Consider the following 25,575-nt stretch of genomic DNA (forward strand, 5'->3'; position numbering starts at 1 on the left):
TTGCATACAGTAAATGTAGAAATGATGATGATGTTTTTGTGGATGGCTTATTTATGGTATTAGCTCTGTTTTTTTTGGGTATCACAGATTGCATATAAAAAGAATTTTGCGGCAATATTGATTTTTGTAGGAACTTAATGACGATTTAATGATTTATTTTTTGGTGGAAAAGTAAATTTATTGAGGAAATTAGGAAGGGAAATTTTGTCATTTTTTGGATGATTAATCTTGTTTTTTGGTATTTTCTATGGAAATTATAAAATAATTATTGGCATGCTTAATTTGCTTGTGACTCTTTTCTGTATTAAAGTGTGATTTGGATCATGGATGTAGTTAAGAATGTCTGGATCCACATCCGCCTTCAAATTAGAAATTGTAAGTCAGATTCTATCCTTGAAAGATTTGACTGTAATTTTCCAGTTGATAACGTCATTAGGATCCAAATATTGATGTATTTGGGCCTGATGAACTCAAAACAGGTTGATTGTAAGCTTTGACAATTTTAGTTCTGCTTCCTTTGCTGGCCGTACAGATCAATATTGATCCATGAACTCCAACAGCCTCCACCATTTACAATTAGTTGCTCAATATACGATTGTTCAATTATTCACCTTCAGTCTTCCAATTTTTCCAAATTTTCCTCATCTTTTGTTCCAATCCAACCTTGAAATTACGCAAATATTCATAATATTCACGTTAATAATCTCTTCACGTCATCTCAAACATTGAAAAGACCTCCCCTTCCTTATTTATTAATTTTTTTCTTTCACTTCTCAAAATTCAATTTTCTTTCATTTTCACGTTGATTATTTTTCATGAGTGTCATTTATGACGTGTTAATTTTTAAAACCATAACGACCTTAGAAGATGTAGAAAAGAAAATTATCACCGAATGAAATTTGAGAGTAGGACTGCGGCATCTCCTCGACAACAAAACGAAAATATTGTTTCACAAATGCGACTGAATATCACGATTATCTCGTGGTTGAATCTAGGCAGCAGATTCCTTATTCACATCCACAAGTTTGCAAAATGTATGTATTTTTATTATATAAACATCTTTGCCATTCCTACATGCTTAAGTGCTCATTCTCTTATATCTCATATTTATGAGAAAAAAGTATACAAATGGAACTACTTTTTATAGAATAAATGAAGTAGAAGTTGCTCTCTCTCGTTTTATACATTTGCATGTCGTGGCCAGACAGGGATGAATAGAACATGAGAAATGCGCGAAAAAAGAATTATTTAAACATATAAAAATAAATAAGTGGTCTATTAATACTTATTCAAACCCTGGGACGACAAAGATTTTTTCTTTCTTTCTTTTTGTCTTTCTTCTTTTTTTCACCTTTTTTTTCTCTGTTTTTGTATATAAAAATATTCTGTATGTGAACATATTCACTTCTTACTGCATTTTGTTGTATAATATTAGAGCCTAACTAATGATTTTTTTTTTATATTTGTCGGCATGCATGTGTATGTTTTGTGTAATGGGTTGAAGGACTCGTGGTTATGGAAATAATTGCATGAATTTGTGGAAGGAAAAACTGTCGCCAAAATCTTTTAGGGTGGACTTACTTCGAAGGTTGAATACCGCATATCAATTCAAGGAGGATTAGGGATTCAGGTGGATTGATTTGGGGAATATGATTTGGATCAACAAGAACAACGACACAGTCAACTTAAATTTCATATGGAATCGAGTCGAGTTTTTCTCGATAGGATAGAGGCGAAGGTGTGGTTAGAACTATCAATTCCACCTGAGGAGTTTGCTGAAGACCCAAAGGAATCTGTAATCTGTTGAGCAATAAACATCATATTCAGATTTCTAGATAATTTAAAACGGAGCTCGATGTCGACTTGTACTTTGAATGGAAAAATCGACTTAAATCGACACGACTCCAAATGAAATTTGAATCGGCTGCAAGCTTTGCTCTGAAACAATTAAAAAAACATCCAAAATTGCAAACAATCCACTCATATGCTTAAAAATCCTCATATTCTTCCAACAATACCCAATCTATCATCACCCAATCAGATAACTGTCAATACAATTTTTTCAGTCTGAATATTTTTCTATCAGTCACGAAGGTCATCACCCTCTTAAGCAATAACAACAGCAATGATTGAGAATGCAAACCTCACAATCATCTCCAACAAAAAACTTTTAATGCAGCATTTTCTCAATAAACTATGTCAAATCAATTTCCATGTTGAAAAACCAAACCTCTTTGCATCTAGATTTATGCAGCATAGAAACAGGATATAAATAATAAAATATGACAATTTCTTTTTAATCTTTTGATAAATTATTTAAATATTGAAATAGTTTCTTTGCTTATGCTCTATTCCTTATGCTCAATAATCAAGTCATCTGAATGAGACACCTTGCAGTATTTCATCATCATGAGAATCATTCCTTACTCTCTTTTTCAATATCTCAAATTGCACATTCCTATGGTATAAATGAAGTACTTCCATTACCTGTATAGGAATTAGATGATATAAAGGTGAACGATGATGAAAAAAAGCTGTACATGTATTAACATGAATTACATACAAATGGAAGTGAAATGAGAGTAAAAAAAAAAAAAAGATGAATGCACACGAGAGCAGCGGCTATTGTTCTTATCATCATTGTTACTATGTAGTTTATATGTATACAAAACAATTTTTTGAGATTGTCATACAGTTTTTGTCTTATCCTTCCTCCCTTTCTTTACTCACTACGGATACCTCTCGTCATCATCGGGTTTCATCATCATCATCAATGTGCATGATACAAAGAAATATAAGAAAAAAAAGAATCTCTTTTTTCAATCTCAGTATGAAAAAGAAAATCTATAAGTTCAGTGTGTGACGATGTGCGGCGATCGTTAAAAAAACAGATTTTTTTTCTTGTGTTTCTTCTTTCCTCCTTACTACTTTTCTTTCATTTACACGGAGCTATACCGCTATTATTCTACGTACATTTGAGCTCTCGCGAGTCTTCAATCTGCTTGTTGTTTTAATTAGATTTTTTTTTCTTGTGTCTTTTTTGAAGGAAAAATGAAATTAAATAAAATAATTCTTTTGTGCTAATTAGTATTGTCACTGACGAAACTAGAAACAAGCAAAAGTTGTATATCGATAGACACTGTTTGAAGTGTCAGTACTTGAGAGTGAGAGAGAAAGAGAGAAGAAAAGTGTAATAAACACGCACACACATTTCACGGTGTTGAAATTTTCTAAAGGAACCGCGTAAATTGAGTGGAAAACTCAATAACGAAATGACGATGGAAGTGCTTTAAGATGCTCACATGTGTTCAATTAAGAGATGAAAAAATATTAGAAACAAATGTGAAGTGAAAAATGAAAATGAAAATAAAATCATGGTCATCGTGGTCTTATTAAGGGATGATTAAATTTCATCATCATGTGAAATTTTTAAAATATCTTAAATTTTATCACAAGCACTTGAAAATGAAGTGGAAAAAATATGTGGGAACAAAATCTTTTCTTTCTTGCTGTTTTTGAAGTGAGAAATTCTTCGAAAAAGAAATAATCACAATCATCGGTATCATAGGTAGTAAGTAAATATATAAATATGTGTATATCCGTGTATATTTTGAGAGGATTTAATCCACTTTGAAATCATTTTCTTAATTTTTTTTACTTGGGAACAAGAAGCATGAAAATATGTTTGTTGTGAGAAAATAGAGAACTTCCATGTTTTGATGAGGGGAATGTGGGAATTTTTGATGGTTTTATGGATCTTGTTTCATGTTTTTCTATGAATGTTCAATTTGTTAGGATGCTAGCTAGTTAATTCAACTCAATTTCATATAAAAATCCTATTTGTTATAGCCTAGAGCTTGTAGTGGAATCGAATCGATTCGAGCCGGCTCGATTCTTCTTCAAAAGACTCAGAGTCGACTCAAGTTGATTTGATTTTCTCGAGTCTACCCCGAGACTTAAGCTAACAAAAGGGACCTGAGTCTAGGGCTAGACACTATGGTAAAAATCATTAAAGTTGCAATTTTCAATGATTTGATTTTTTCGCATAAAAATTGTTACAATCACAATTTTTATGAAAGTGCTGATCCTTGATTTGAGTCGACTTCATTTGAGTCTAGTATTGTCAACTTAATTTGACCTCCGAAGCTTTACAACCAAATTGAACGGTTTAAACTTGAGTGTAGAATTTCAAATTAAAATATAAACATTCTGACTAGCTTCTTAAGCATGTCTTAGCCATTATCTATGGTATGAATAATGTCTCCATCTTGAGACTACCTGACAATCCGGTTCTTACCAAAAATAGGATCATAGTCTGTATTTCCGACTAAAATAGCTGATCTCAAAGACAAATCTGTTTTACTTTCAAAGTCTAAATTAGTTTCAAGAGCTTAGCATAGCTTAGCTTGTTCCCCAAACATTGTATGATTTCAACATTTGTCTAACAAGTTCATAAGCTTCAAAACCCATTAAAATCAAAAATTCCCACAAAACCCTCTAAACTCAAAAATCTCAAAAAGGTAATTCGACACCTCGCAATGCACTTCCAAACGTGGAAGATGATCCTCTAAAAGTGTGGAGTGCACACAAAAAACAAAAAAGTATACACAGAGAAGTTTAGAGTGAGAAAATGTTTACATACAATACAAAGTAAAGTGAAGTAAAGTGAAAGGAAAGAAAAATAAATAATCATAGCATATATGAATGCTAAAAAAGTAATAAGTGAAAGAATAGATAGCTAAAAATATTATATGTATATGAAGATGAAAGGAAAAATGTATTTATAATATCTATAAGTAGCTGAAGAAGGAAAAGAAAAGCAAAGAAATAAAAAAATAAAAAAGAAAGTGAAGTGCACATTTGCCTATGTTGTGGTGTATGAGCAAGCATCTCTTCATTGCTGGTGTGATTGCATTCCAATGGATTGTACTTGTACTAATGGCTTACATATCAGCACAGAGTGGATCAAATACGGGTGCCATAAGGTAATTTTTATTAATTTAATTTTTATGCTGCATTGATCAGCAATGAGAAATATTTTTTGATTTTCATTGAGTGGGCTAATTTATATTTCAAGACACTCGGCATTGAGCTATGATTTTTCATTATTGATCTCGAGTGTTGACTTGAAATTTTTGTTTTCTCTGTTGAGAGAGTAAATATTGCAGATATTTTAATAAGCCTCGGATGAGAGCTTTTTATGATGCGGAATGATTTATTTTCTTCTCGACGGCTAAGCAATGCTGATGATTTTTGGGAAGGATTATTGATTTATTTTGTACAATAGCATCTAATCAACTCTATAATAATATTTTGCCAATATTTGATTTATCACACTCAATAAAGTTTGATCATGTGATGACTTATCATGTTGAACTTGGAGGGGTTGTTCACTTATGATGTTGTTTAAGTGATATGAGTTCTCTAAGTGGAATGTTCCAAGGATATGGTTAAGGAGCGATGTAACAAAGCCTACATGGAAGCCATAATCAGACCATAGTTTGGATTCTATGTATCAATTGTGTGTATAAACGTCATTGCTAAATCATTCCTCAATAATCTTATAATAAACTTAACAATGAAACAGTTCCAAAGATATTTACATAAAAGACATTTTGTCGAATATAGTTCAATAAAAATCACATTCGAACTACTTAGAAATGTGATCAAAAACATTGTTATCTTGCTTTTGTCACTAGTAAAGGACATTCTTTGCTAGCTATTATCGCCAAAGTTTTGGAACTTTTGTATGTTGAGAAGTTCGATTTGTCATTTGTAGTTCGATTAAAGTCAGATCGACACACGATGAAATGTTGTCAATAAGGCAGCCAAGCAGACAATACATATAACAAGACTCAAGCTGCATCCTTTGGACAGTGAAAGTTACTTTTCAGACTCTAGGATGTCGACAGTTACTGATTTTATTGTAGGTTTGTCCATCGTATGGACAACATTTCATTGACTGTCTATGTGATAGATCTTCAAGAGCGACTACAAACTCTATTCTCTTTGTTTAGTTTATCAAAATTCAATTATATGAAAATTGTATAAGAATTGTGGAAATTCACGTTCTATTGTACTTTACTCATTTAGTAAACCCAGCCATATTTATGAATCTCTATGACGTCACGAGAACAAACCCATTAACCTCAAAAATAAATAAATTGACCACTTTTCTAAATAAAATGTCAGAATTACCAAAAATTATGATCCAGAAGTCATTTTGGTATTGTAAACACCTCACAATTTAATTTATCTTGTACATCGTAGGTGTAAAGCTACGCAAACCTCTTACCATAAAAATTAAAATATTCCTCATATATTATTTAAATGATCAAAAATATGCATCATAATCCAAAAAAGATTTTTCAACTTGTTAATCGTATAGTTTGGCAATTTTTCAGGCATTTTCATTCTCGTTCGTTTTGCAACATATAAAAAAGAAAGAAAAGAAATGTTTATTTGCCAAGCTAGACAATCCCTTTTGACTTTACTTTTCTATTTCTATTACCGTAACGATCATTTTCGTTCCTTTGTTTTGGCTTTTTGTGTCATTAGCCTATCATACAATCGTCTCATAAATTTTACGATAACCATCGTCTTGATGTTTGTTGGACGTGATCTAGCTTGATTGTTATTTTATTTTATTGTGCCAGGAATGTGATTAATTTGTTTTAATAATATTTATGGGTGCTTATGTGGGAGATAAAGATAGATTTTAATTGGGAGGAATTAGATACAAGTCATTGTTGCGATGATTTGGGATGACGGCGAGTTAGATTTCAGATCTGGCATGATGATAGCGACTAGAATAGGTGATGAATGCTAACAGCGGTAGCAACAGACTCGATGACAGAGATTAATTGTTTAAGTGACCAAAGTGGCTTAAAATTGCATGACAAAGTATCCAAATGTGCATTTTATGATTTAAAATGATTAATCCTCACAGCAGACAAAGTAACGCACCAAAATTGTGCCAGACAACATTCAATCAAAGGAAAACAAACAGAACTGCGACAATTCTTCATAATAAGTACTTACTAATTATTTAAAGTAAATTGGGCGTGAAAAACTCAATTTTCATTGTTGACTCTACAATTAAGACATTTCATTCATTTCAATTAATTTCACAGACACAAAAAACTTTTCTCATTATTCGTGTCTATTCAAATAATAGTCTATCATGTAATGAGCATCATTCCATCATCTTCTTAAACATTTGTATTTCATTAGCATAATTATAGTCTCATTTAGTGATGCTAAAATTGTGCATCATAAAATTAAACGACTTAATGAGCATGAAGGAGAGATGTGGGAATCAATTATAGGATGATTATTGAAAACACTTGAATGAACGCAAAGATTTTCATGAGCTGTTTTAAAAATAGCAATAAGAAGTCGAGTGTTTTGGTGTATTTATATTGAATTATTTGTGATGTCTAAGGTTGAAATTTTTTTATTCGCAATTTTGATTTTTAATGAAATTTTAATTGTAAGATCTTAGGCAGATGTTATTGATGAAATGAGATTAGATTAGTGTTGCGCTAAACAGGTATGCTCATGCTGTAGAAAAGGTGGAAAATCTGAACCTACATCTAATGTCCTTAGATCGTATTTCACTGAATCTGATTTCACAAGGGGTCTAGCACATGATTCTTTGTTATTTCAACGCTGTATACCTCCTGGGGAGGATGTACTTGAGGATTACCAGAGCTATAGCCTGCCTGTGATTTTTGGAGAGACCGTATAACATACTAAGCTTAAAAAACCCTAAAAATAGCGAGAATCCTCCTTGACACCCTCTTAGGCGACATTAACATCCTAATGACAATGTAAAGTCCCAAACACCCAAAACATTGCAACAATTTATCCCAATATAATTCAATCGAACATAATCACCATCATTACATCTTCATCAATGGACTTGGCACACAATTGACTCTTTTTTCCTCTTCATAGTCTCTCCCACAGCATCACAAATAAAAATCCGTGTAAGTGCCTCACTTAACTAAAGTGAATAAGAGAGTTATAGCATAATTAAGTTAATTCTGTGTATAATCATCATAATTAAGAGCGAGTCTCTTGTGTCGACGAGACATTAAAATAAATAGAATTAAATTTCATTTACGCGACCTCAACCGTTGTAGAAGCCACAACTTTAGTTTTATTTATTACATATTATGTATATAGGAGTATGTTTGTTTCACTGAAGCAAAACAGCACACAAGTCGTTAATATAAAATGCTATAAAATTTATTTTCACACTCTTGGGGTAATATTGATTGTTTCGTAAGCTCTTTTTATGATAAACTTCTTAAAAAAAATCTCAAAAACCACAGAGAAAAAAATCACATTAAAAAGATCTCTCGCCTCACATGTGAAACTCAAAACCATCGTCTACGATCTAGCTAATGCAGAATTTTATATAAAGATTTTATTTTGTATGCCGTCAGTAACGCGTACACGAAGGAAGGAAAGAAACACAAAATACACAAACTTGATCTTCAAATACACATATACAGTCTCGGTGCTCATATGAGTGGAGTATTTAGATTGCGGAAATGATTTACTCATCGTACAGTGAATATAATTTTATTTATATGTCTATTCATCTGGAACTTCATCTGATATTCGCGTACGTAATATTCTATTAAAAATAAGGTAAACAAAATGCGTTCGTTATTTTGGAATTGCCGTCATTGAATGACCTTTCTGGATATACATTTATTTTGAATTGATTCTGGGAAAGTTTTCGGGATTTAATTTATTTTTGATGGTGTTTATTGGATAACTTTGAGATGTTTTGATAGATCTTTGGGTGGGATTTGGAAAATGTTTATAATTTACTGTATTTTCTGGGATGTACACAAGATGAATTATCCTCTTTGAAGATTTAATTTTGATGGGGATTGTGGCAGGAATTAATTTTTATTTTGATGTTTATTGGAAGTTGTTGATTCAGCTAAGTGTATTGGCTAATTGGAATGCATTAACTTGCTTCTGGTTAATTAAAATCTTGGGTTTGGTTTTGACTTATCATCTTCCTTTTAATTAAATCATAAATGTCTGTATCTTGGCTAATAGCTAGTTAAGTGTTTGAAAAGGGGTATGTTAAGCATTTGATCTGTTTCAGAGTGAACTGTCTTCCAATCCCTCTGTTATGATCCTGAATTTTCGAACAAACCCGTCTGGGAGGCTCACGACTTAGAAATGACCGTAAATTTGACCACAGGACAGCGTGACAATGATGTCAGATCAGAATCGATTAAATCCGATCTCAAGCCAGAGTCGTATTGGACTGGACCAAGATTTTCGGTTATTTCTATGTCATGTGCTTTCCGGATCGATTTTCATCTTCTAACAACTATTTATTCCCATTTCTTGCTGCATCTACATTCTCCCGTCTTTTTAACAACATATGTCAACTTAAACTGCTTGAAACGACAGCAAACAAGCTTATTGATGTTCAAACATAAATTTTTTCATCAATAATAACACAACATCCTTCTCATGTATATATCCAATAAAAATACATAAATTTTCTCATCTATTATGCAAAATTAATGACGATGATTTTAAGTTGATTGTTGACGAGTTTAATAATTTTGATTAACGTCATAAACATGTAGTTCTTTGTTTATTTATGATGTAAATTTTTATATGATTTATTAACTTTTATTATTAGTCCTAAATCATCATCAGCCATGACACATCATCTACACATGTGTGTGGATATGAGAGACTTAACAATCTCAAGAATTTATCGCATATCTCGTGCTTATGTGTTTATTTTTCTTTTTTTGACGTTTTAGCATTCATAATATTTTCATTCACTGCTGTTCTCAATACTGCATGACAATATCAGCGATGAAAAAAATTCAATCTCAATCTCCTTCATTTGTAAACATTCAAATTCAAAGATTTTTCATATTCAATAAGTTGGAAAGTTATCTGGCATCATTCCGTATATGCGATGAGATGTAGACGAAAAAAAGTGCTTTCGTAAGCACGATAAGAAATATATTTTAATGAATATTTCACATCAATGAGATAAATATTTACTTCTTTACCCATCCTAAATTCCATTTTTATTATGAGAATATTTGTTGCACAGTGTACGGATGCATGCCCATATGGGAGGTATTTGTGAACACAATTTATTTTCTATTAAATTGAATGTGCTCATAGATTGAGGATGATGTAAATATTCATGAAATGGAAAAGATTTTGATGTGATGGAAATATTTTGATTGGATGGGAAGGTTGTTGTGAGTTTATGGATTTTTATGTAGCACATTTGCTGGTTTTTGGAGTATTTTTGAGGGTTTTCCAAGATTTTGACTGAAATTGACTAGTTTGCCACTTGTTCCATACACACAATGATGCAAATGAATGCACAGAATATGATAGCCTATTCACATGCCTCTGACAACAATTCTTCATCCTAATCATCCCCAAACTTCACCATCTGTTCATCCAAACTAATCAACATTCATTTATTCAACAAATATTTCTGTATATCCTCTCAATCAACCACAAAACAACATAAAAAGTCTTATTAAGCTTCAGTTCCACATCTCAAATATCCAACATTTATCTCTCCATGTTTCCGAATGCTCTTGCCAATTGTATTAAAAGATAACCATATGAAAGATATTCTCTAACATTTCTGCAGTATGGAATTAAACAGCCATCACCCAAACATCTGCTAAACAATGATTTATAAGATGTACATCCGTACATAAAAAGGCAAAAGCTTCCGACAAAGCATTGCAGCACATAAGAAACTTTTTATATTCGCATTTAAAGAGAAAGTTCAAAGAAAAAAAATTATTTGGCAAAAAAATTCAATTTCAACTCGCATGCAACGTGCTGTTTGACGTCATCATGTGACCCATTGACACATATTACATTTTTACATTGAATGCCTGAAAATTGCCGATGAAACCTTCAATATATTTTTACTCTGTTCTATTCTACTTTTTACTTATTCATGCTTAAAACATGCTACATGCATTTATTCCTTTTTTTAATTTGCCTTAATCATGAAAACTCCCCACGACCGACCTCTTTTATGCTTTTTTTTTGTTTTCATATTCATGTTCATAGTAAAAGTACTAATTGTATATGAATATGTGAAAATGACCATGATGGATATGAAGTAGATTCCGTTTTGTTCAGCTTGGGGTGAGTTTTTATGGTGCCATGTATGAGCTCTTTTAAGTTATGTTTTTTGAGGCAATTTTGTGGACCTTGAATTTTATGGGTGAAAATTTGAGTTAATAGTTGACTGTGGAAATAGTTTTTTGGAGGGGTATGCCTTGGTATGACTCAATTTTAGGTATGGATGTGAGATATAGTGGGTTGAGAGTTCAATTTGGTTTTTGAATTAGAATCAGGATTAATGTCCGCTATCATTCCAATTCCAAATGGCACATGGCTTGGAATAAGTTATAAACTAGTGACTGGAAGACGACACATAGTTCCAGAGTTTGAAGGCGACTCAGATTTTGTATAATTCTGGTTGAATTGACTCAATTTTAAAATTCAAGTCGACTTCGAGTTTTGCATAGCCTAACAGGCTCTCAAAAACATACTAATTGCCTGTTAGGAATAGTTCTAAACTTCATCTCACTCATCACTCAATATAGCCATCCCCACCACATCATAAAACTCTATCTTTTCCATAAAACAACTCCTGAAACAACTTATGTCATCTGCCTGATTTTGTTTATCACTCAATTTCAAGTTAGATTGATGACTGAGTAGTTTTTTGTATCTGAATTATTGTGGCAGCATTGCTTGTCATTATTCAGCAAGACAATATATAAAAAAAGCTCAATGATTGTTGTTGTCATCTTGAATACAATACGGTTCTTGGCAATAGAAGAAGAACTTTCTCTTATAACAATCATAATAAGCTATGCTACTTTTGCTATGATGATGCTCAATTTATTTTCTTTTATTCATCATTTTTGTTGGTAACATTTTGACTACTTTCGTCGATAAATCACATCACGTAGCTTCATGAATCAAAAAAATGAGCAAATAAAGCAGCTGAGGAATTAAAATTTTCTATCCGTTCGTTGCTCACACTTTTGTCACATTCATTTCTAGCCCAAAATGCACTTCTGTCTCTTAGTTCGTCTGCATAAAAATTCTCAAATTTGATTCCATTTGAAACATGTTTCAAAAGTTTGTTTGTTCAAGTTATTCCGTTGCTTCTGTCTCACTATTTTTTTGTGACCATGATATGGAAAGTTTTTAATTTAATTTCGCAATGCTCCATTTTTCGTTCGTTCTCGTGTCACCAAATTACATTTTTTTTTCATTAAATTATGCGAAATAAAGTTTTTTGTTCTGTTTTAAAATTGGGGTGAAATGAATTTATGTGCATGTATGTGTTTGCATGTGCGGTGGGTCAGGTATTGTTTGAGCATGCATGACAATTTTATCATGTTTTTGAATTGAATGAGATTTGAATTTTTAATGATTTGATAGGATTTTTTTGGGTTTTGGGGTTGTGTAGTGTCATGCAGGATATGTGGGTCATAATAGAGTTACTGCTGGATTTTACTTACTTCGCTGGTCGTGCAAATCAATTGTGAATTCTATGAACTCTCATAGATGTTGACCTGAAGCTGGCATCCATTTGCCAATTTCCAATGCCAAGTGCAACACTGTCTCCATCAATAGCCTCCACAAGGATGCGTCTTTATCAATCAAACCTAAAAATGACATCAAAATCCATGAAACCAGCATTACCCCCACCCACACATACAAAATCTCATAAATCCATTGAACTATTATTCCTAACAATTTCTCATCATTCATAGACAGTCAATGGCACACTCAAAGTTTATTCAACTCCCATTGTCTCTCCTAAAAAGCCTATTCTTATGTAAAATTTTACCTTCAAAAACTTTTGTCGAACGTAATCGTCATGTAAAGCAGAAAATCCATCGCAAATTGCCTCAACAATTTCTTGCTTTCTCTTTCATTTCACATTCAATTTAGTATAAATAATAATACAGAAACCTAACGGAGAGAATATATTTCCTTCCTGCATTATGAATGCATTTATATTCGGAATGTGATTTGATGAATGTATTTTATATTTTCTAAGTATATGTAAGAAGGAGGCAAGAATAAGCGGAAAGGAAGTGAATGTGATATTAAGGAAGGAGAAAGGATCGCTGGGCGGTCGATGGGAGAAAGAAGGAAAAAAAGTTAACAACCACATGTTTCTGTAGTAAAACATGCAATCTGATGACATTGAATTGGAAAGAAATGTGTCACGCTCAACATACAGATGTGAACATAAGTGTATGTATAGCATATGTAAATGCGTCTCTGTATGTATATACATAAAAATGCAGATTTTTCTGTTCTGTTCAAGTGGAAATTTTTTTTATTGCCACTGTGACTGTGATTGTATGGGAATGATATAATTCATTAAATTCTTGTCAAATTGTAATTATGAATAATATCCTTGCGGAAATTTGTAGTTTGAATGTTGTTGCTGGTTTATATTGAGGGATATTAAGGAACCTTTGATGAAACGTTTAGCGAGGTGAGCAATTAAATTCAGAATGCAATCAAGCTAATTAAGCTCACTAATCATTGATTTTCATTAAGTTTTTGGAACCAGTACTGATTCTTAAAGAGGCTCAATTAAAGTAGAATAGCCAAAACTAGTCCCTAGACCAGCGTAACTGAAGTATATAGTCATACTCGGTGGATTCTATCCACTGTTGTCTTGGATCACATGTAGCTATACCGATTAGACTAAATCTAGCTTTAAGTAAGCTCTAAGCAACTCTTACAGTACTCATCTTGACTCATCAAGCTCAAAGAGGCTTAAAGTTGCCGTTATGACGTCATAACAGCTGTGTAAAGCATATTTGATATAAATACTCAAGATTTGTAAAACTGTTCTAATCATTCAGGATTCTAAGCTCCCATTTCAAAATAATTAGAATTTCCATACAATTCCATATTCAATCTGCCAGCTTCAACCCCAAAACCACCCTTTAGGACACTAAAAATTGATTCCAAGACAATGAAAACTTTCCCAAATGAAGTCAATTCGCATTCAACAAATATATCGTGATAACAGCTCGGTTCTCAAAGAGAGAAGAAGGTAGACACACCAAAAACCAAAAAAAGCTTAGAGACAGAGACAAGCTCTATGTAAAGGAATTATCGTGCACGAAATTACATAGTTAGAGAGCACATACAATAAAAGAATAAATGTAAAAAGTATGATAAAATATAAAATAAAATAAAAAGCAGGGCAGCCATCGTCTCCATTTTTTTTTTGTGTTTCCTTCTTCATTGCCTTTTCCTTTCCTGTTCTGTGCTCAATGTACCATTGAGTGTATTAGTTGCAGAAATGAAAAGCGGCGGAAAGGCCAACAAAATGTTTAACATCGAATGAAAAATGGAGAAGAGAAAAACTTTTTTTTTTCTACGGCAGGAGTAGAAAGCTCTTGAATTTCCTGCTGAACGGTTGTTATTCTAACAGATTCTGCAGTCGTAGTCAACAATAAGCAGACTCTCTCGCAAGCAACGTCGACAAAAAGGAAAATTTTCTTCTTTTTAATTATATTTTTTGGAAATCCAACAAAAAAAAAGTTCGCATAGAGACAGGAACTAAAACAAAAGTAGAGACTGTTTTCGTGTGTGTTGCTTACTATCACTGCCATTCGGCATGCTCGTAAGTCATAACAATTCTGTTTGGAATCCAGCGGAAAAAAAGACAATTTTTTATATAGTTTTCCATGATTATCATAATAAAATGAACTTTTTTGGAATTCAAAAGCACTCACTGTCATTGTTATTGTTGTAGTGTGTGAATATAAAACAGCAGTGCCTTTTGTCGTCATATTCAAGACAAATAAGAGGAAAGAAGTGAATTGAGAACTGGAAAGTTTTCTCATTTTTGCTTTTGTTTGCCATTCTAGACGATTTTTTAAGTGCTCGCTTAGTATTCCAAAAGCAAAGACTATCTACATGACTATCTGATTTGAAATAACCGGAAGTTTAATGAACATTAACATAAAATTTGATGTAATTTTAACGATAACGTAATGAGGTGTGAAGCCACGTGCGTAATTTAGATTAAATTTTATTGTCAAACTCAAGTTGTGCTGTACTTTATGGATTTTATTTTTTGGTGTACAGTCTGAAGGACATTCTTAATTGTTGGTGATAATTTTAGTAAATTTGTGATTATGATAAGGAATATTAACCAGTTCTATGTGACTAAAATCTGTGAATATTTTTGCAAAATAATATTATTGATTCGACTCTCTAGACAGTCTAGTGGAAATTGATTTTTTTGTGTCTGTGCAACAGTTAAGGAAGAAAATTCTTGGAAATAAAATTTTTCTTGACGTTTTGTTCGATTGGAGTCAATTGTGTGGCTTTGCTTTTTTATGACTTGTGATGTGGTTTGAGGAATTGTGACATTTACTAGACATTATGACTGCAAGATGGAACATTTAATATTTTTGCAAAGTTGCTAATAGAATAGCTCAGTTTTGACTATTTTCTACTTGGATCTCATTTAAGAGACATTATTGGACATTTTGCATAGTATTTAGTGTGAAAGTTAGGAATAGCATCAAACCTTAATGACCTATAGAGCAATAAACAGTGAATATTGTAAAATGGACAAAATTAAAAATAATGCAAATTACGTCAATTTGACAAATAAAATCAGCAAACTAAGTGGCAATTAGTGTACTAAAAACAAACAGTACAACCATCAAGTGTGTCACATAACGGACAATCACAATTATCTATTAAAACAAAACAGACTAAACTATTATTTACTAAAAAAACCGAAAACAACAAAAAGCATTGCAATTTATTGAATATCGTGCATAAAACCCTAATAGTGCTCACATAAAATTCTCACATACTACGTGAAAAGTTCTGACAGTGCTTTATGAAATTACAAGCTTTATTATGAAATAAATAGGTTGTGATTAAAATAAAAAGCTTTTTTGCACGGATTACATGATATTTGTTCCGATTCTATTGTTTGCTGTGCTGTGTACAGATAAATTGTTGACATTAACTGATATACTTGATGTTGCATGATTTTGTAAATGAGGAGATTGACTTGAATTTCATGTTGAACATAATTGAACTCTAGTGCTGACTTTACACAATTTTTGAAAGCATCCGGCCAATCCTATCAAATTTCATGAGACGACAATTCTGTGTCACACAACCGTCCACCTAACCATTTGTGCAAAACGATTCATAAACTCAATAAATCAAGAAAAAAGGGGTTCAAGGATCTATCCTCATGCTATCTAGTGAAAATTTCATAAAAACATGTTTTTGTGCTAACATAGAATTTGAAAAATTATAAAGAACTGAGTAGAATGATAAAAATGAATATTTAAAAGGATTTAGCAGCAGATGTTCTATTTCCTATTGGCACTTGCAGGAGATTATTAATCTTAAAGGACAAAAAATTGTGTTGTTTTTGAATAAAATATAAAAATTGATCATTGGATTTAATTTGTGAAATCTGTGACTTGGAAAAAATGAAATTGATGCAAACATACTGTATGGAACTTAGTATGCATGAATGAAAAAGGGTTAAGGTGAAAAATGAAATTATAAGGATTTTTGCATTTGGAAGTGATACGTGAGAAAATTTTCGAGCATTTTGTGAAATTGAAGAATTGTTGAATGGAAATTTGTGAAGAAATTTAAAAAATTTGTTGGAATTTAAAATATTTTAAATTTGAAATTTGACACTAGTTTATCAAAACAAAGGATTCAAGAACTATTAAAACTCTCAAAAATTCAATAAATTATCAAATGCAGAGACTGGAATCATCGAGTGAATTAACATATCAAATTAATTAAAGATGAAGAAGAATTGAAAGAATTCTTAAAAATAAATGAAACTTTTGTGAACAAAACTTCAAAAAATTATAAAAAATTAAAATGTTATTAATGAAAAGTTTTGGAAAAATTCTGAAAAACTAAAGTGGAACTTAAAATAAAATCTTTTAAAAATTGAATTTCAAGTGCTAAGTATTATGCAAAAATACACAAAATTCAAAGTGAAAGACTGTAAATTAAAGTAAAAAGTCCAGAAAATTTTTAAACCTTAACAAACTCAATTTTAATGCCAAGCTTAACATCAAAGTGAAAATTTTCAAAAATTGCAATTTTATAACTCAAAAATTCAGCTTATTCAACATAAAAATTCAAATTTAAAAATCAATTCCAATTAATACGTCCATTACAAAACTCTTTGTGATAAATCCAATTAAGCGTTCACTCCATTTCCTCACACAATGATTATCTAATGACCAATAATCTCTGCATTATCGTCCGCACGTGAGAAAATCCAACAAAAAGAAGTAAATTCACACCTTAAAAAAATAATAATCTTCACTTCATTATCGAAGAGACCAAAACTTTCAAGTCTAGGAAATTCATCCTCCGGAGATTAACTTTTTATACATCAAAAATATCCAATGACATTCTTATAGGATTACACAAGTGAATAAATGACAAAAGCAGAAAGGAAATATCAGATTTCATATCATGATTGTACGCATATCAAAGCTTAAATAAAAAGCCGGAAGAGAAAGTGTATTTGTTGTTGTTGTTAATGCCGCAGCTGCCTATGTGAGAGAACTAAACTCTCAGCAACTAAGGAAATAAGGAAGTGAGCTTTTTTAAAGCTTTTTGAGCAAAGAGAGAAATTTCAATCGAGAGCTTTTCCGTGAAGTAAAAATTTTGCTGTTGCCATATCGGTGCTTAGTTCTGTGATATAATTTCTCGTGTATGCTTTTCGTTGTTCTATCGTGTATTCCGTATACATAAATGTGTACATTACTCACTGTGATTGAACAAAAAAAAAAATTGTGAATTCTATTTAAAAAAACAAAGTCATCGGAAGGAAGGAAAATATACTTTTTATATATACATACCTAAAGGACTTACTTACATTGTAATGTAATGTGCATCGATTATTCTTATTAAATTGTAAGAAGTAAACGGAAGAGGGTTGTGATTATATCTTATCGAATAATCATCATCGTAAGTTATTCACGAATAAGTAAGAGAGATATAGAGAGAGAAAGTGAGAGAGGACGATACTTATTTAAAATTCCTTCTTTTTATCGATAAGAATTATTTTTTATTTGTGCTGTTGCTACATTCACATATGTACAATATCCCTTTCCATTCCATATGAGACAAGAATCTCATTCTGTGCACAAAAAAAGAAAAAATCATAAAAATGTTGATGATAAAAAAGAAGAAGTTGTGGAAAAACCAGCGGAAAAGAAAAAAGTCACAGTTAAAGGAACAGTTTAATCCCCATGAACAGATGAATGAATAAAGAGGACATGAAGTTTAAGTGAATGATGCAAGTGTGTCGACTGTCGGAATAGATTTGGATATAAATTTAAATTGTGGAAAGGAAACTGAGCTTTGATGTGATTTTGATTGCTTTCTTGGGGATTGCGGATGGGTTAGTGATGACGTTCTTGCATAAAATTGTGAATCGTCTGTGTCTGAAATGATTAACTAAGTCTCTGTCTTAAAAATTCAGCAAAACTTTTCTAGATCCTTGAATCTTAATGAACAAGAAAACTTGCTGACGTCTGCAAATTGCTTTCCATTTCTCACCAAAAAAGGTGTTTCTGTCAAATTATATCCCAGCTCTCTACGCAGACTGTCTAAAATTTTTGATCCTCATCAAGGTGAACTTGTGAATCTGAAAGCGTTTAAAGCTCCTTCGAGAAAAATCTACGCGGAAATTCTTAAGATTTTCATGTTGTTTCGCACGTAAAACCTAGAATGAAGAACTGCTATTGTCTATTCTAGCAACATAGACTGTCTATCAGACAAAAGTATCGATGAAGAATATGAAGACAAAATGGGAATCCTTGCTTGATGTTAGTGCTATTGTGTTCAATAAAGTGTGTTTGGATGAATGTAAAAGTTCCATAAATTTGGTTCCGCATGGCATGGGTGCAAAGTATTGGGCAGGTGATAACTTGGTGCATAATTGGAATTTTATTGATCGTAGGGCTGATTTTGAGTCTGAATTCAAGGGAGTAATTTGTCTAGATATTCTTGGTTTATGTCATTTTAGGAACATAGTCACTTCAGAGTACTTGAGACTATTTTGTCTGAATTTAGTTCCAAAACTCAAGCCATTAATGCCTATTAATAGATTTCCACCCAAAAAACAATCTCAACGAATTTACAAAACGATTCTACAGCACCGAAACTTACTCATTCACACAAAAAAACTAGAAAATGTCGCGACTGAAGAAAACATGAAAAAATGATTCACATTTTCACCTCTTCTTCTTGGTCCTCAACTGGAGGCACTGCGGAATGATCAAATTATTAATTGATGAGCCGCCTGACTCTTATCACCAACTTTTCATTGCCATCTCATCAACGTTACAGGTGCGAAGTGTGATAAAGATTTAATCAAAAATGCTAGTGACTTAGTGGAAGTAAAAAAGTATTGATTTGTCCTGTGTTCTTGATTCGTTGAGCATATAAAGCCAGTCATATTGATCGAAAAGCCGGATAAAAATTAAATTAAAGTCGAATTAACTTTTAATTAGTTTTTGTTATCTGCTATGGATCTGAATGAGGCAGTCATTCAACATTTTCTATTAGTTTTTCGATTAAATGCTGTTTGTGGATTTAGATAATGTTTGTGAAGTTGTTAGGATGAGAGCATGTGGCTATAATGTTATGCTTTCTCATTGTATAGTTGAAGATACCGTTAAAGAACTTCAAGCTAGCTCTGTAATATGTAGCTTCTGAAAACGAGACTTCGGATAGCCACATGTAGAGTACAGTTCAAGTAACACTTCCGAAGAAGAATCTCTGAAAGCTCCGACAATATGCAAAAACTTTCCATCCAATTTGACCCAAAGCATTATCCATTAGAATAAAAAATGTCAGTAATTGCAATAAAGTCTAGAAGGGACAGTGATAAATTTTTTAAGCACCATAAAGATGCAAAATGGAACGTAAATCTACATACAGTATAACAATGAGAATATTTTAGAATGCGGACTCCTCATGTTTATTTCCATGTACCATAGACAGTCATGAATTTCAAAAGTTATGGTCTTATTTTCATATTATGATGCTGATGTCTTTTGTAATACATTGCTGTCTCAAATGTCATGTTTTGTTACATACATGATGTTGCAGAAATTTTTTTGATGGAAGCAGCTGTAGACTTCTAGTTCCTAAGAGATTATAAAATCAATAATTGAGGTCATCAAGCAATTTCATAGCAAACATCAAGCTACAATTTTAATTCTAATTTTGTTCCTTAATGTATTCATCAGCAAATAAGCACTTACGTCCACGACTATAATCTATGTGGATTTCTTTCCAGTCCTTAATGTGAAATTAAATCCTCAAGTGCTAATAATCCTCATAATGCTATCGCAAATGTGATTTAAAGTGAATTGATTTTTTTCTGTGCTTCTAAGTTAGTCCTTGAACTTGATTCAGCATGAAATGAGTTCGTTCGGAAGTGCAATAAACATAATGATATTGCCAATACGTGTTTATTTATTCAAACAAGCTGATTCTTTTGTTTTTGTTATTTTCAAGACTAAAATAAAGAAGAATAGACATTAATATGAATATCGGAATGAACATTGTTAATGCTTTATTGTGATTGTGATGAATTATTGGATCAATTTTATTATATGAAGAAGAATTTGAGTAAAATCGTGTTCTGATTTTCTATATGAGTGTGCATTGCTGATAGACAGCATGAAAAATGACTTTTTTTGGAGATATCTCACTAATTTGTAAAATGAATTATCTAAATATGTGTACGGAACGTGCTGCTCGTTTCTATTTTCATACCTGCAGTGATGACAAATAGAATCAATATGACAAATGAGTTAGGCTTGAATATCAGGCATTTCTAGTCTCTTATGCACTCGTTCTGATTTGATATTCCTGAACATAGCAGAATTCTCTGTCATTTGTTATGATTTAGAGTTCCTATGTAACTAGTGAAGTATGAAGTGTCCTTTTTTAATTTAATATCTGTGTTTTTGTCCGTACTCTTGCGGATTACAACCATCAAACTCTTTTTTATGTCCCAGCCTCGACTTTTTGTTGCTATAAGCTTATTAAATCAGAATTTTATGACTATACCCAATAGATATAAAACTATCCCGTTTTTTGAGCAACAGAGTATTTCAAATAATTCACGAAAAATCAATAATTCATTTTCAATGGTCTATAAAATATGCTGCTAATAGTTCAAGAAATCTATGATTTATGTTGGAAATAAAGCTTTCAGCATAATTAATTCTTGTTATTTTATGGGATGTATTGATCAGTTGTAGGCAACCAGTGTGCTGCGGCAAACTGGTGTTCCGCGAAGAATCTTGAGCTGCCAACATTTTTCTAGAACTGAAGTGTGCCGTGTCTCAAAAAAAAGTTGCGCACCACTGGTATAGAAGTAGAAATGTAGAAAACTAAGAAAATTAAGGATCCAATTACATAAAATAGCCCAAAATTTTCAAAAACTTGAATTAAAACTTTTAAAGCTTTAACGTCCAGTCGATCACCTGTCAGCAAATAATCATTTTACAGTAATTCACCTTAGAATCACCAATCTTTATGTCAAATATCAAGCAACTAAAATTATAGAAAAAATACCCCATAAAACTTTAATCAGCCACATTTCACATAAAATAAATGTCCTTCAAATTTCTTCATATTGCAAACTTTCAAAGTCACTAATAATAATCCATATTAACCAATGGAAAGACTTTATACTGACATAAAAACTCAAGAATATAAATATCCTCATTAAGAGCTGAGAAATAAGCCTCAAAATCGCAAGAAAATGCCACGCCGTGCGTCCTTAATATTTCATCATTATCATATCAGCTGAAAACAGCAAAACAAGACAAGATGTACGAGTGAGAATATGATACGCATTTACGATGCTCTAAGGGCAAAACAAACGACCTAGAGCGAGTAGAACAACAAAATTTCATCCACATGTAAAAGTTTGATGGCACAAAATAAAAGTTCTATAAACATTTAGATTCAGTGAAAGTTGTTGAATTATTCATACGTGAAAGAGAAAGGCAAGAGAATTGCTAAAAATAAGAAATATGTAGATAGATGAAATTTTGTTGTTGCACAGAGTAAGAAGCCCAAGTCTTGTCGATCTTTAATATAAGAAAATGACAAAAGAAAATATTTCAATGAATTAGCAATGAATAAAGTCACTTTTCTAATGCTCGTTTGGATTATTGCCATTATTTTTGTTGGATGTCTTTTTCTCTGTTATTCATGCTTATTTGTATGAGAATCGGGTGGTGTTGGTTTGATTTGTTGTGACTTTGAGGATGTTTGTGGGTTAAATGGGAATTTCTACGAGTTTATGTGGGACTGCAGGTAGTTTGACAGGTCATGTCAGTCATGTCCATGATGGCCTATGTCAGTGCTTCTCAATGTATGCTCCACGATACCTTTGCTAAGTGATTTACTGCATCGTACTCAGAAAAGATTGGTCTTTGACATGTTGCATCAGAAAACTCCATAAATGTCTGATTCCGTCTGATTGTATAAGCCTCTGGAGCTATTTGATCATTTTGTGGCATGTCCTCTTCCACAATCCAATATCATGACTCCAAAAGTCATCATATACAGCTCGGGTTTCTCTCATTCATTCAATAATATTTTCTTTTTCATTTCTTCGTTCAAAATCAGCTAATTAGAAGCCAATAAGAAGCAAACTAAAATTAATTAATTGGCGATGCTGATGTCGATGAAGAATTGAGAGATTTCTTATGAGCACGTAGACACAGAAGGAAAAAAAAACTGTCTAATAATCACTTTGGCCTTTCTGTGACATTTTCTTGTTTCTTCTTTCATCCCTCTCTCTTCCTCCCTTGATTTTCTCTCTCTCTCTCTGTTTCTCTCTCTTACCCGCTTTCTCCGGGGTTACTCAAAAAACATAATTTTATTTTTTGCCACACTTTGAATGCAATCAATGACGATAAAAAGGACCCCAATGTGAAATAAAGAAAAAAATAAACTGTGACTGTAAAAAAAGCTAAAAAAATCGTTAAAAGTACTGCATTGATGTTTGAAGGAACAAGAAAAACAGGAGCAATAAGAAGACAGACACACACAAAAAAGGAGTAAAAAAACTGAAAGTGAGCAGCACAAGAAAAAAACTGAGAAAGATTTGAGGTGAATTTTGGAAGTGGAAGGAAATAATTTAAGGAAGCCATAAGAAAACTACAAATTCGAATGGGGGCATCAAGTGCAGTTAGGGCGAAGTCACCGACTGAACAGAATGATGTTGAGCAACAGCAGCATCAAGAAGAGCAGCAACCGCCACGCTTGAATGTCCAGGATGTCGAGAATAATAATAATCATATTTTTGTAAATCCACATGAGCGTTTTATAACATTTGTTGATGAATGTGACTTGCTTAATAATAATACGACACTAATCAATCATAATTACCTAACGGTTGCTTATACGCCCACATCAACCACAACTACTGCAACAGCTTTAAGACTCAACAACGGCATTAGTGATAATAATAATAAGAATAAGCAGCAACTGCAACAGCAAAATCAATCAGCCTTAACTAATAGTATAAATAATAGGATATTAAGTAACACCGGAGGGGACGTCATCAGCAATAGTGAGAAAAAGAAAATGCAAGTGAAAGAGAGTCCAAAAAAGAGTCCAAAGAAGCAGAACCTGAATGAGAAAATCGTAAAAGAGAATGAAAAGAAGAAGAAGAAAAAGGAGAAGCCAAAAGCACCGCGAGCACCGAGCGGTGGCGGAAATGCTGGTGGACGTGGACGAGGAATGGCCGAGCAAGATCAACTCATGAGACGACCGAGACGAAAGCTCAAAGACAAGGCAGAGAAGTATGAAAAAGCTTTTTATTCCTTATTGCTGCTGTTTCTCTTTTTTTTCCTCTCTCTCGCACACATACACATTTGCAAGCAAGTCCTTGATGTGTGCAGACGAAGAAGAAAAAAAGCTCATTTTTATTGCTGAAAGCTTTTCAATGGTGAGAGCTTTTTATGCTTTTTTTTCTTTTTCTTTTTTTTGATATATTTTCATGCTTCGCAAAAATGTATGACTGTACAGAGAGGGGATTGTTTTTTCTCGCACACACAATCACAGATAATGATTTCTCTTTTGTCTATTCTTCTCTCTCCCTCTCAGTTCTCCCCTCTCGACTCACAATCGTTTGCTCTTTATTCATCCAAGACGCAAAATAGGAATAAAAAAGTTTTTTCTTCTTTAATTGCGCTGTGGCTGTGCTGTGGCTTCACAAAAAAACATAAAATGTACCTTAATTTTTGCCTCACTGCCTGACGAGTCGAATCAAAAAAATTTCACCGGCTTTTTATACATAAATTATATGAATGTGTATCAATCAGTCAATCAATCATCATCATGAATCTCTTGTGTTAATTCATTCATCATATCCATGGACATTCGTCTAATTTTAAAAGCACAACTGATAACGTGACAGCGGCAATTATGAGTCATCGTGTAAGCAGAGACTGCATTTGTGGTGGAACCATCAGCTGTAAAAATTATAATTAGTTGTTAGTGATTGAGTTTTATTATTTTTTGGTCATCTTTTGGATTTGAATTTTTAGTTGACATTAGAATGGAGATTCTTACTTACTCCCTACATGATCACAACCTCCTACATGTCCGGAACGATACAATGTTAATATTTATTTTACGTTATATGCGGCTAACACGTATATCCTTGAGAACGGCCTTGATTACGACATTCTTGCTCTGTAATCGTATAATTGCATACTAAGGCAACAAAGAGCCTACATTTATGCCTAAGACGCAATAACAGTTGAATCAAATTATGGAATACATACGTGAGAATTGTCACGATTTCAATGCATTTTGAGTGACTTTTGATGTTTGGGATGATTATTGGGGTTTAAGGATGATTTGTTGTGTGGTTTGAAAGGGATTTAAGTGGGATGATCTGGGATCTGTTTATGGCTACATTCAAGAATTTCGGGTATGATTAGAGTAAAGATGGGTATTTATGGTAAGGATACTACCAGCCCTAATGCCTTAAGTCGGTTGATTGACCTGAAATCCGACAATAGGCAGTCACGACCTACTCAGAGTCACTGAAACTGGATTTTTGATTGATTAATCAATTTGTGATATTCGGGAAGAATTTATATTGGTCCGTACCCAAAGCTCTATCAGATTACAGACTAAAAAATTAAAAGTCAAGCTACAACTTAACGCCATATTAATGCAATCTTCATTCCAATGTCAACTCACATGGTTTTCCCCACAATTCCATTTTTAACATACAATTTAATTCATTATATATTCATATTGAAATTAAATAGCTCCCTACTGATTACAAAAGTTATTGCTGTTATTGTTTCTATATCCACATACATTGTTGTTAGACATCATATATGACCATATCATGAGAATTGTATAAAAAATAATAAAAATGAGGAAAAAAAACCGACTCAAAAA

The 25,575-nt window shown here is 32.4% G+C and overlaps 2 protein-coding genes across 7 annotated transcripts in view; both read left to right on the top strand.

Annotated features, from left to right (window-relative positions):
• Sh (Potassium voltage-gated channel protein Shaker) overlaps positions 1-25,575 on the top strand; it is a 189,751-nt gene that overhangs the window by 33,810 nt on the left and 130,366 nt on the right. The window contains exon 1 of one of the 3 annotated variants that reach the window (XM_070639413.1): positions 4,544-4,985. The exons of the other annotated variants lie outside the window; for them this stretch is intronic. Within the exon in view, the coding sequence (XP_070495514.1) occupies positions 4,867-4,985 (119 nt within the window). The 5' untranslated portion in view covers positions 4,544-4,866. Of the gene's footprint in view, positions 1-4,543; positions 4,986-25,575 lie in introns of those variants that run through there. 3 annotated transcript variants of the gene reach the window in all.
• Positions 17,850-25,567, top strand: LOC139089940 (kinase and exchange factor for Rac A-like). 4 transcript variants are annotated; one of them, XM_070639596.1, is made up of 3 exons: positions 17,850-18,100; positions 23,074-23,957; positions 24,262-25,567. In XM_070639596.1, exons 2-3 carry the CDS (start codon positions 23,323-23,325, stop codon positions 24,341-24,343), a joined length of 717 nt encoding a protein of 238 aa, XP_070495697.1. In that variant the 5' UTR covers positions 17,850-18,100; positions 23,074-23,322; the 3' UTR covers positions 24,344-25,567. The 4 variants fall into 4 exon arrangements, with proteins under 4 accessions (XP_070495697.1, XP_070495698.1, XP_070495694.1 ...); XM_070639597.1 differs by having other exon boundaries at positions 17,850-18,081; positions 24,184-25,567; XM_070639593.1 differs by having other exon boundaries at positions 17,850-18,081.

This window comes from Chironomus tepperi, unplaced genomic scaffold (assembly GCF_022539635.2).
Source record: "Chironomus tepperi strain 1889 unplaced genomic scaffold, CSIRO-AGI_Ctep_v1 contig_196, whole genome shotgun sequence".
NCBI lineage: Eukaryota > Metazoa > Arthropoda > Insecta > Diptera > Chironomidae > Chironomus > Chironomus tepperi.